Source organism: Mesoplodon bidens (genome assembly GCF_964165515.1).
Source record: "Mesoplodon bidens genome assembly, chromosome: 4".
Lineage (NCBI taxonomy): Eukaryota > Metazoa > Chordata > Mammalia > Artiodactyla > Ziphiidae > Mesoplodon > Mesoplodon bidens.
In genome coordinates this window covers 117,694,173-117,707,077 of record NC_138160.1, presented here as the reverse complement: position 1 = coordinate 117,707,077, position 12,905 = coordinate 117,694,173, and the positions used below count along the sequence as shown (strand labels likewise).

General features: G+C 44.1%; 1 protein-coding gene across 1 annotated transcript; it reads right to left on the bottom strand.

The window, feature by feature from the left end:
• Positions 1 to 8,075: 8,075 nt before the first annotated feature.
• Positions 8,076 to 12,645, bottom strand: WNT8A (Wnt family member 8A; the record flags this gene model as incomplete). Its single annotated transcript, XM_081232345.1, has 6 exons — positions 12,563 to 12,645; positions 12,425 to 12,458; positions 12,056 to 12,194; positions 10,792 to 10,917; positions 9,790 to 9,932; positions 8,076 to 8,624 (listed from the first exon to the last, which is right to left on the bottom strand). Exons 1-6 carry the CDS (start codon positions 12,628 to 12,630, stop codon positions 8,076 to 8,078), a joined length of 1,059 nt encoding a protein of 352 aa, XP_081088471.1. The 5' UTR covers positions 12,631 to 12,645.
• Between the last annotated feature and the right edge of the window lie 260 nt (positions 12,646 to 12,905).

The window sequence follows — 12,905 nt, the reverse complement described above, 5'->3', positions numbered from 1 at the left end:
GTTACTAAAGTTAGGAAACTGGAGGTCACCCTAGATCCTTCCCCTTCTCTCACCCATCACATCCAATCCATCAGCAAATTTTATTGGTTCTACCTCTCTTATACATACTGCCCGTCTTCCTTCTTCCCTCTGTTCACTTTATCCCTACCTTAGTCCAAGTCACTATCAGCTCTTGCCTGTCTTAATACAACTGCCTCCTTGTCTTCAGGCTTCCACGCTTGACTATCTCCAGATAACATCCAGTTTTCTTACAAGGTAAATAGGATCCTATCATCCCCTAGCTTAAAATCTTTTAATGGTTTTCCATTTCTCTGGAACAAAATTCAGACATTTTACTGTGACCGACTGGGTCTTCAATGATCTGACCCCTGCTTACTTCTCTAAGTTCATCTCATGCCACCACATGCAAAGCATTCTCCAGTCATATCAAACTTTTATCAGTTCCTGGAATTTTCCAAGCTCTTTTCTGCTTTGGGCCTTATTGCTTGTTAATGCTTCTCTCTGAAATATGTTTTCTTGAAGCTCTTATAACTAGTTCCTTTGGGTATAACTTTAAATGTCAACTTCACAGAGAACCTTCTCTGACCACTTTTTCTTAAGATGTTGCCACCTTATTATAAGAACCCTATTATTTCCATCATGACACTTATCTCAATCTATAATAATCTGTTTTTTAACTTGTTCATTGTATGTGTCCTCCATGAAAATGCTAGTTCCATGAGGGCAGAGACCTTGTCAATGTCATGAACTTCTTCATCTCTCACATTAGTGCTATGCCTATAACAGAATATGTGGTCAAGAAATGTTTATTGAATGGATGAATTGGTTTATAAATAGGAGGACTATATGATTGCCATCAAACAATACACTTTTTGGAGTGAAAGGAAGCGCAATTACAATTATACTTGGGACAGCAGGCATAAACCATGAAGCAATAGGAAGAGCACTGGATTTCTAGAGATATCAGCATCCAAGATGACTCTGATTTTGTGCCCTTCAACATTTTTATTCAGGTGAAGCCAATTTAAGGTGAATACCGAGGAGGCGGAAAAGGGGTACATGCCATGAAGTGTAGTGTAGCAGGGGGAATGAATGGGCTGACTTTTTCCTTTGCTTTGGGCTCAAGTGGTAATGGTATGTTTGGGAACCTCAAGTGTTCTCTTTAAACTTAAAATTTTTTTAATATCACATACCATATACAAGCCCTCCCCCATCAGTTACCTGTCTGATTTACTGCCTAGCTGATTGGTCCTGAGAGTATTTGGGGCCACTCCCCCCACCCGCAAGAGCAGAGGTCCTAGCAGTTGCTTGAACTTGGTATTAGGAGACCTGAGGTCTATCCTCAACTTGACCTTTAACTAGGCAAATGACCTTGGGCAAATGTCTTTCCTCTTCTGTAAAGTGAGAGGTTTGTAGGAGATGAAGTCTAAGGTCTCTTCCATCTCTGAAATTCCATGACCTGTACACTTAACACCACCTTTGGGCAAGACTGGCTAATGTCTGGAGAGCAATAATCACCCACCAAATGCAGAGTGTTGTGAGAGGCTTGCAGAGGCACCAAGGTAGGTAACATGGCCCTACCTCCAAGGAGGAGACTTGTCAGCTCTATTGTTGAGGCATAAAGAAATACATAATGCCTAGATATCATAGGCAGTGAAATTTAGATTCTTTCAAATAAATGGCAGGTCATTTCAAAGAGCAGATAGACCTTAAGGAGGGAGTATTTGAAGTTGAGGAGGCAAAGGTATCTCAGGGAGGGAAATGGTCTCAACTGGGATACAGAAATTGCATGGGAATGGCATATACAGAGAATTGTCATAACCTGGTCTAGCTGGAACTGAGGAAGCAAGGAATAAAACTGGAAAAGCAAAATAGGAACAGTTACCTCTGGGGAGGGCAGTGAGCTGGGGGAAGAAGGGAGTGAAGGTATTATTCACTTTTTGGTCTGTTTACTTTTAAATTTTTTGGATTTTTATGAGATTATATTTATAGAAAAAAATTTTTAATGTTTACAGTAAGATAGTGTCAAGTTTAGGAGACTTGAAATGTCAGGCCAAAGAACTGGAATTGTATTCTCTAGGACACTGCAGGTTTTTTGTTTTTAATCAGGTAATGATGAATTGAATGTAGTGTACTAGTAAGAAAAGTATGGTAGCATTGTGTTAGGTGGAGAGTTGAGGGGCAAAATATCAGTTATTGAGTTAGTGAAAATTCAGGTACAATATGAAGAGTTGAGCAGAGGGACAAGTGAGGGGTGACTCATTAGTAAGCCTTAGTCACTCAAAGTTTCATTAGATTACTGATGGAAGCAGAGGAATCATAGAGAAAATCAATTCTGTCACTCAAGTTGAAACAGCCCATGGAATATTAGAGCTGTGGTGCCTAGACCTTGCACAGAAGTGGGGATTTTGGAATCATCAGCACAGAAATAAAACTGGAATTTTAAAGTAGCTAAATGCTTCACGGGTGAGAGCAGAGAAGGAAGTGTGTCCTGTCAGTTTCATGTTCTTGCCCTGCACTGCCTGCAAGCCTCTAGCACAGGAGGACCCTGATGACTGAGGTTCCAGCTGATGCAGCTGGGAATCAAGGCTACTTGGCTGAAATGAAGGGGTTAGACATGAACTTGGGCCATGGAGAAATGCAAGTGGGGCCTGATGGGACAATCAAAGCTCTGTGACAGCCAAGAATAGGCAGATTCTTCAGATACTTGAGGGCAAAGAGGTGATGGCAATTGAGGTTTGAGAAGGGTTTCTGGCTCACACCCTCACCTAACCCCTCACAGAAACCCAAAGCTGGTGTACATTTGAAGACGGTCTAAGAAAAAGTGTGTGAGAGAGAATTAGTGAAAAACTGAAGTAATTAGGGTTATTCGGCTTGGAGAAAAGGAGTATTTTGAAGGCCTCAATCCATAATGAGAGGTCCTAGAAGATTTCATAGACTTAAAATATAGCAGTGCTTACTCAGCCATAAAAAGGAACAAAATTGAGTTGTTTGTAATGAGGTGGATGGACCTAGAGTCTGTCATACAGAGTGAAGTAAGTCAGAAAGAGAAAAACAAATACCGTATGCTAATGCCTATATATGGAATCTAAAAAAACGATACTGATGAACCTAGTGGCAGGACACGAATAAAGATGCAGACATAGAGAATGGACTTGAGGACACGGGGGTGGGGTGGGGAAGGGAAAGCTGGGATGAAGTGAGAGAGTAGCACTGACATATATACACACTACCAAACGTAAAATGGATGGCTAGTGGGAAGCAACCGCATAACACAGGGAGATCAGCTCGGTGCTTTGTGGTGACCTAGAGGGGTGGGATAGGGAGGGTGGGAGGGAGGCTCAAGAGGGAGGGGATATGGGGGTATATGTATACATATAGCTGATTCACTTGGTTGTACTGCTAAAATATAGCAGTGCTGATTCAGGTTAGGCATGCAGCAAATGTCCTAATAGGCACTTTATCCCAGGTAGGGAAGTACTAGCTTCTCCCTCCCGCTCTGATGGTCTTTCAACACAGAGTGTAAAATGTGCTCCTCTTCCTTAGGCCTTAGATTAGGAGCTCTCCTGTTAAGAAGCAGGTAGCTGAATCAAGTGATCTCTTATAGATTGCAAGAAGCTCCTGATGAAGAAGTGGCCATTTTAGGATCCCCTAGTCCTATCATAGATCTAGGCAGGTATCTGAGAATCTGAGAGGAATGTGTACCACCTTTCCCTTACCCACATCCCACCCACCCCGTACCCATATTCCACTTCTCTTACCCACAGCCCACCCACCCCGTACCCATATTCCACTTCTCTTACCCACAGCCTCCCTCCTCCCTCACTGACCAAGTGCAGTCTGAGGCTTCCCAGAGCCTGGGCCTAATTTCTTCAGTGCTTTCATTGGTCATCATACATTCATTTCCTGATAAAAAGGGCAGCCTGGCAGGGTGGGCAGGGCACCAGCCATGGAGAGTGTTCAGAGCCCTGGAGTCTAACGTTCAGCTATCTCACTTGGTGATCCTGGGTGCGGGGGAACTTTCCTCCTCTAAACCTAGCTTACCTCCTGTGGTAGGGAATGCTACTGAATTAAAATTGTGTAGAGCACTAGTCCCACCCGAAGGTCTTTAACTTCTTCTGGAAGTCTTTGCTCTGGTCTTTCTTTTCGTTTCATCCCCCGCACCTCAAACCTCTTTATCTGGGCCCTTGGTCACTGTCTTTTGTGATCAATGATATGAGTAGTTTGTGATCTGGGGCTAGAAATTTGTCTTTCTCAGGATCCTGTATTTTTTTCCTCTATCCTCTAAAATAAACACCCCTCTTTTGACATTCCTTTGAAACTTTGACCTCCAATGTTGACCACAATGGTTAGCCTTTTTCTTTGAGTACCCCCTGGAGAACCAGGATTCTGCCCTCCCAAGTCAGCAGGAGCCAGGCTATCTGCTTTATCATTCTAAGGAAGGCCTTTGCAAGTCAAAAGTTAGGTTTCTTCTTTCTGGAGAAGGGCTGAGAAATGTGACTCTTCTACTTGTAGAAGAGGGAGGAAAAGGACACCTTTCACTGCATATAAATGGAGTCATTCTACAAAGCTGTCTTGACAGCTGGAGAATGTCGCAAGAGATCCCTGGGGTCCCAGAGTGTAAGTGGTATAAAGGAAGAGTATAGATTTATGTGGTAATAGGTCCGAATTCAAATCTACCTCCATGTGTTTAATTTTAGGTTGGGTGCTTAACTTCTCTGAGCCACAGTTTCCTCAGTAGTAAGAGGGAAATAAATGTAACTCTTTAACTGTATTGTTCTGAGGATTGAAGGATATAGTATATATTAAGTACCTGACACTTAGTAGGTGCTCAGTTACTCCCTTTCCACCCTTGTGATCACCCACCAGCAAGCCCTGAGGCGACTGGCAGGGGACCATGGGAAACTCTGGGAATAGGCCCTGAGGGTATTCTTAATTCTGCCCATGGCAAAGATCAGACAGGAAGAAGAAGAAGGAAGAGGAGGTGGAGGAGGAGGAGAAAAAGTTTTGTAGGGGCCTGGCAAGCATAGACTGAGAAAATACAGGCTTCTGTTCTCCAGGCAATGTGAATCAGTGCCTGGATTTACTGAAATGTGGGACTAGGCTCATGGACAGGTTTCTCTCATTGAGTCAATTCCTTTTTCAGCAGCTTTTCAAGATCTACTTTCAGATTGTGGCTGCCAACCTGCCTGTCTTGGGCCCTGGACCTAACGAACACGGGGGTTTTACTGTTCTGTCACCTTAATGATAGCCAGCTTGTTAAGGATGAGCCAAAAGGGAAGGAGTGTATGGTTGTAACTAATGAATCTGAATGCCACTGTAATGCCTTGGAATGAGTCCTTGACAGGAAGGTGATGGATGCAGAGAAATCCAAATTCCTTTAGTTTCTGGCCCAGGGTCCATGTGGGAAGATTGGTTGATGTGATTGATTACCATGAGGGTAAAATGAATGAGGTTGGAAGAGGCTTGGGAGGAGTGGGACTATGAGCTTTTTGGGGAAGTAGGCAAACTTTTCATGGAATTCCCAATTGTTCTCAGTTTCATTAGTGAAAACCTCAGATACAAACCCGTAGAAAACACAAGGCATGTTCTCCATGAATGACAGTTTGTACCAGGCATCAGGGATGGTTTTGTTTCTGAAAATCCCCCATAAGATTATTTGGGAATGTCAACAAGGTCCTGGGGAAAATGTCAAAGCATCAGATACCTGAGGTCTTTGGATGGAGATTCAGTTACGAATAAAGAGAAAAGTCTAGTTTGTTCAGTTCCTTGGCAGTGTCACAACACAGGTTTCATGAGTAATTTGGCGTCTGTGTTTATTGTCTGTGTTTACTGAGGGTTTTGAGGGTTTAACATCAAGCTAGATAATTTTGTTTTTTATTTTTTTGTCTGAGCCCCAGGGAAATAATCTTTTCTTTTGGTTGCCTATTGCTTCACCACAATTTTTGTGCTTAGATGGTATCTCTTCCATTCTCCCTTCTACCACTGCCACCACCACCATCACATACACACACACACACGCACACACATACACACTTCTTCGTTGCTAACTGTAGTGTTTTTTTTTTTTTAACCTTCCTTAGAAGGAGGGAGGTAGAGGAAATCTTCCATTTCCTTGACATAGGCTACATTTTTATGGATTTCTCTTTATCTCTGGTGTCTGGCATCTGTGGTAGTTTTAAATGCACAGAAGTAATAGATACCAGGGTAGACTTTCAAGGCACCTGCTTATGTTTTCTCCTGAGATGCCAACTTCCTTAATGAACATTTCACCTTCCTTTTCACTCAAACAAACAAAAAAATGGATTGGTTATTCCCTGCTGACATTAAAAAAATAACTTACTATTAATTTTTTGATGACAAAAATATTTGTTTATTGTAGACAAATATAAAAATACAGAAAAACACAAAAAGGAAAACAAACCACTCTATTTTGGTATTACATGATAGCTAATATTTTCCTATTTTTAAAACAAAATTGGGTTCATCCTGAACATGCTGTTTTGCAATTAACTTTATTCACTTAATTATATCATGCATGTTTTTCATGTTACTAAATATTTTTCAGAATATTATTTTAATGGCTAATATTCCATTGTATAGCCATGACTTAACTAGTTTGCCCTGATGTTGAACATTTAAATTGTTTTTTAATTTAAAACATTAAGCTAAGAATGTTTTCCCACTCTTGGTGACCAGTCATTTTACTTGTTTATTCAACATTTTTGAAATACGTGCCCCCTGCAGGGTGCTTGACCTTTGCAGAGAGGGGAGACTCCAAAGGCCAAGATGCTCAGATTTAGGAGACCAGTGGTTGAGCCCCTAGGGCTCTCTTTATGGGAAACTACTCCTCCCCCAAAGCTTACCAGTAGAAGATGTAGAAGTGTAAATGAGGAAGGTAGAATCCACAACTTTCCTAGTCTCTTGCCTTGGGGCCCAGGTCCTTGGCATACAGACACCCCAGGAAGCCCAAGTTAAGAGAGCAAACACACTTTGAATATGATTCAAGTTCGAAGGGCTTGCTTGTTCCTCAAGTTGCTTAGGTTGCATTAAAATAGTACTTTCCAAATCCAGAAATCTGGATTCTTTTCCTATAGGCCAGTTCTTGGGTCTCAATTTTATTATCTGACAAACACTGATATCAAGGGGGTTGGATATTTCCAGTTTCTCCTTTTAGCCTTGTGTATAATTGGGATATAGAAGCAGGGTTTCTCATTCCCTTTCTGATCCTAAGGTTTCCAAGGAGAGAAATAAAAGGTCTCAATTAAATATATATTCTAGAAGCATTTATTGCAGAATGAAGATGAGTTCCCAATCTGGGAAAATAACAAAAGAGAGTTGTTGTACAGCTCTTTGGGGGAAAATCCCTCTTGGGGGGCCTTGAACAGGTAAGTTGTAGTCATCTGTCCACTTACTGTAACCATCCCTTCTCCATGGCTCCAGAGCTAGTTTCTGAGCTGGAAAAGTCATCAGGTTATATTGGGTACTAGTTTCCCCAGGGTTGGGTGGGGTGAACTTTTCAAAAGTGCATATTGAGGTGAAAAACCCAACACCTTAAATACCTCCTTCTAGGCAGGTATGTAGCCTCTGCCCCACTTATCTGTATGAACTTGTAGTTGGTCTTTCTGGAGCTTGCCAGAGGCGGGGAACGTTGCTCCTTCAGGAGTCTGGACAGAACTCTCATTTTTGGCTTCCATTCTCTGATTCTCAGCCACACAGCTGGGTTGGACATGGTCTGAAACTCCAGGGGCAAGTACTTTGAAGGTCTTTTTGGATATGGACCCCAAACCAAAACTCCCCCTTAGCAAGCTGCAAAATTACAGGCAGAAAGACCAGGAAGTAACTTGTAGGAAAGATGAAATGGGGTCTACCCAAGCCCAGATTCCCATTTCAGTTCTGTCAAGAACATGCTGTATAATCTTAGGCCTCCATTTTCCCATGTACAGCAGATATCAAGAGGACTACAGATCAACCCTGTGACCTTCCAATTGTTTTTCTTATCTCTTCTCTCCCAGAGAAAAGCTGTGTCTCCCCTCCATTGTCATGCAACTGAGCAAGTAAGTTCCTATGGGGTGCTATCGTGTGCTGCCCTTGCCCTGGGACCAAGCACTGCCTGGGGAGCGCGTGCAGTAGTACTTGCTCACCACATGCCTACACTGGTCACACTTGACTGTGCAGCACCACTGGAATTTGCAGTTACAGCTGCTTATAGCCTCAGTTCTCTTCTCTTCCACCTGCAGGCCACACTCTGTACACAAGCGCCCGCAGCTGCATTGCTCCCACCTGGATGTATTGTGGCTGTTCTGCAGACACTCCCGACCCTCTGTGCCATAGATGCCCAAGCTGGAATTGCGGGTACAGTAATCAGGCGATTCCTCTAAAAAGATCAGCTCAGCTTCTGCGCTAGGAAGGAAGGCCTCAGTGGGTGCCCAGTGGCCCTCGGCACTGTTCCCAGCCCTTAGCCGCCTCTTATCCATCTCAATTTTCAGTGCCCGGTCATACTTGGCCTTTAGGTAGTTGCCCATCTCCCGGAAGTTAGCCAGCTGCAGCCAGCATGTCTGGATGCTACAGCTCCCCGAGATGCCATGACATTTGCAAGTCCTTTTCATGGTGGCTCTCACTGCCTTCACAGAGAGAGAAAGAGAGAGGGAGGACAAAAGGAGATTGGCTCTGGGTAGAGAAGACCAAAGGCTAGCAATCAATGGAATATTTTAGAGTTGTGCTTCTTAACTTTAGAGTACGTTAGAATTATGAGGGAGTCCCGTAAGAAGATCTGGGCCCTACCTCATATCTTCTCAATTAGGAAGTTCAGAGGTTTAAAGGCCATGGTATTGGTGATTTTAACGTTCCCCTGAGTGATTCTTATGGAAGAAGTGAGGCAAGTGTTGAGAAGGTTACTGAAGTCAGGAAACCTAGGCTGAAGGCCCAACTTCATCACTTGTGAGCTTGTTTCTCTTTCTGCCCATAAGAATAAGAATGATCAAGAAAGTATTTTGTAAATTAAAAATGAAAAACATGATCATTGGCACTGTTATTGTGTTGAAGCTGGGGGCTAGAGTATTTGTAGGTATTTGGATTTGTCTTTTGGGCCCTCTCCCAGAGGGAAGGAAGCTCTGGATTCTGAATCCCTACCCCCAAGGTGATTACCCATGGTTGTAATTGCCTTGAAAACCTCTTCCCTTTGCCATGGGCAACCAGGACATCTAGGTATAGGTTCAAAGGGAAATTTCTATGCTCTTAGCTTCTAATACAACTAGACTCCAGATTTCAGTTCAGAACACTCCAAGGATTGCTACCCCACCAGAAGTCTTGGGGGAGATTAGACCTTCCAGAGAAGCTTAGATCAGTCCCAACCCCTCCAAGCCCAGAAAGACATTAGGACATAGGTTGTATGATAAACCCCTGTTAATTTCCTAGAAATGCAGTTGAAATGGTTAAAATTTTAAGTCATGGAAGCAAGGCCTTTGTTCTGTATTGTTCTGTGTTCTCAGAAACCTGCCTGTAGAAGGAGTTAGCATATAAGGTTTAGTGATAAAAGGACTAGGCTAGAAGATCTGTGTTCATTGCCTGGTTCTGATACTTATTAGCTGTATTGCCTTGGCCAAGCCACAGCTCTGCCTTAACTGGCTTTGTCATCCAGTGAATGGGGGTAGCTATCCCAGTCCTGCTGAGTGGTGTGAGGATGAAACATGTATGAGACAGCTCTTGGTAAGTTGTGAAGGTCTGTATGGATGTGAGGCTTTTGTAAATACTGAGCCTGTTGGCTCATTGGTCAACTCTTATACATACCAGCCTGCCTGCCCTGTTGTTATGAAGATTCATCAGGGCTCTGGCATCCTTCCCCTTCTCCAGACTGTCCACGAAGAGTTTGGAGATTCTTTCCCCAAACTCTACATTGTCGCTGCATCCTCCCCAGATCCAGCCATGGCCTCCTACACATAAGGAAAGAATAAGTTCTGCATATAGCTTCCTGCTAAGTCCCTGGAGAAGAATCAAGGTCATTTTAGCTGACATAGACAAACCATCCCCAAGAGTCCTAGAAGTGTGTAAAGCTATAGCTAAACGTGAGACAGGGAGGGAATTCCCTGGTAGTCCAGTGGTTAGGACTCCGCACTCTCAGTGCAAAGGCTGGGATTCAATCCCTGGTCAGGGAACTAAGATCCTGCAAGCCACGCAGGGCAACCAAAAAAGGAAAAAGAAAAAGGTGAAACAGGGAAATGGAGGTATTTTGGGTGGGAGTGGAGGGTAGTCCTATTCCCAAAGCCAACTGCCCACCCTTCAGGCACTCCCCAACTCTAGACAGTTCAACTCTATACCCAAAGTAAAGGTAGGCATGCTGGGGCTGGCCTAGAGGATCTCAAATGTTCACTGCAGTTCAAACATTCTAGAATTCTGTACCATTATGCTACAGTAGTCTTGTTAGAGCCACCTCCTCCCTCATTAGTGACAAATCTAAGTCTCTTAGGCTGTCTGCAGATAATTGGGTAGCTCTGGATTATGTACAAGTCATTCTAAGCCTGAAATACAAGGGTTAGCTTTAAACTCTCTTTGGCCTCCTTTCTAGATGCCTTGTTGGCTTTAGAGCTTGGTGCTACTTGCTGATCCTGGAATCATGGATCCAGCTCAGTTCTTAGGAGGGTCTAGATCTAGGAGCTCCCACCAATGAAGCTGCTGCTAGAGTCTAGGGGTTTGAAGAAGCTGTGTCCCTCAGCCTTTCCCTGGAAGAGTTTAGCCTACGCTCAGCTCTATACCCCTCACCCCTTCCCACCCCCATCAGAGAGCACAACTTACCTGTTTTTCCATTTTTTGACTCATCACAGCCACAGTTTTCAAAGTCACCCATGCTACAGTTCTTGGTGATGGTGTACATGACTCCAGCAGAGCTGACAGCATGAATGAAGGAAGTCTCCCTGGTGGCTTTGGAAAGAAAGAGGGGGCTGGAAACCAGGACCCTGATGACCCAAAGCAGAGTTTTTGGAAAAGCAATGCCATTTCATTTCTCTCTCCTGTCCCCCTCCCTCTTTGGGTTTATTAAGAGAATGCTTTTCTACTTGAGAGAACAGTGCATGCCTTTCCAGCATCCTTACTTCATCCAGGCAGGAATGAGCATCCCCATGCTACAGATGGGGAAAGTAAAACCCAGAGATAAAGTGATGAGACCAAGGCCACTCTCCTCACCAGTTATGGTGTTGGGACCAGGACACTATCCCCCTGATATCCAGCCTAGGCCTCTGTTCGTTAGCCATTGCTTCTTGTCCTTAGGCAGTGAGGACTCAGAGCTATGAGGCTGGCTTATGAAAGAGAGAAGGGTATTTTCTTCTCTCTGACATGGAGTTGGAGCGATGTAATAATCATCATGATAATACCTACCACTTACTGAGCTTGTATCTTCCTAACTCTTTATAAACATTGTCCCATTTTATTTCTCATCCTATTTGTATACCCCACAGGAAGATACTTTTTTCCCCATCTTCTTTACTCCCTTCCTCCCAGCTTTTCTCAGGCAACTCTCTTCATTAATAGTTTCTACATAAACAACTTTCATGCAAACTACTATACATAGTTACAAACAACTGCACACACACACACACACACACACACACACACTCAAGTTGAAGCATAGCTCCATGTGTGATCTCTCAGTTTCTCTGTTGTTGGGATTTTATGACAGTTGAAACTCCCTCAGAGGCTGCAAACACAGAGCCCTTTCCCCATTTTTGTTTCATGCAAATCAGTACAAGATAAGTGTATACAAACACAAATACAGACATGCATTAAAAAATAGAGTAATTAATTTCTTTAGAGATACCTTTGTATTCACCTCATTCAACCCTCACAACACTCCTGGTGAGCTAAGCAGCTGACCTTATTGACCCAAATGACAACACTGAAGTTGAGAGAGGGAGAAGTAACTCACTTGAGGTCACACAACAAGGAAGTGGCAGATCACTGCTAACTTTTTCATTTCACTGTACACATACATGTTACACATACATATATACTTCAAGCCCAACTTCATGGACATATACCCCCTTGTACAGGTGCACAAACTTACCACTTCTCAGCCTGTTGTGAGTGGAAAGCTGGAGAGCATTTTCAGGGCAGTTCCAGCGTTCCCAAGCAAATTGGAATTTACACTCCTCAATGCCACTCTGGGCACCCAGGGCCACACTGGTGGTGTAGGTCAGATAGGCCTGGCAGAGGGAAAAGGATGTGAGCTTCAACCCTGGCTCTAGTCAGGTCGTCTGGGTCAGAGGGTGCAAGCAAGACTCAAATGGGTTAGCTCTCCATTAGGGAATAATCAATCATAGGTTCCTCTGGGTGGGTGACTTCTGGCACTATCTCCTCTCCCCTCTTTTCCTTCCCCAAAAGAGTTCCCTTAGGAACCTGGATGGGTAAAAACAGGAGCAGGAGATCATCCTACCTTGGGACCTGTTATCAGGAAATTGTTCACTGACCTACCAAAAAGAGAAAAAGTGAGGCAATGGTGAATGGGGATGAGGTAGTAGAAGCTTCCTTGGTGAGGAGGGGGGGTGGGGGGGAGGGAGAGGGAAGGACTTACCAGGCAGAGGCACTGAAGGTTGCATAGCATATGCCCACAGCCACCCTGAGCATAAACAAGTCCCCCATGGCCCTTCCCACCCCCAGGGGACCAAGTCTAGCCCAGGGCCAAGTCCAGAGAAGTGAGGAGAGGGCAGGATCTTTCTCAGTATTTATGTAGGGAAATGCTGAATGGCCAAGGGGGAAAAAAATCAACAGCTCTTCTCATTTGTCCCTCACTGGCAGGGCTGTAGGAGCCACTGACCCAATGGGGGACCAGGGAGGAGGGACTCAGCCCAAAGCCTCCAAGGGAAGCCCCGCCCTGCCCCGCCCTGCCAGCCCTTCCTCCCTCCCAGGCTGACAGA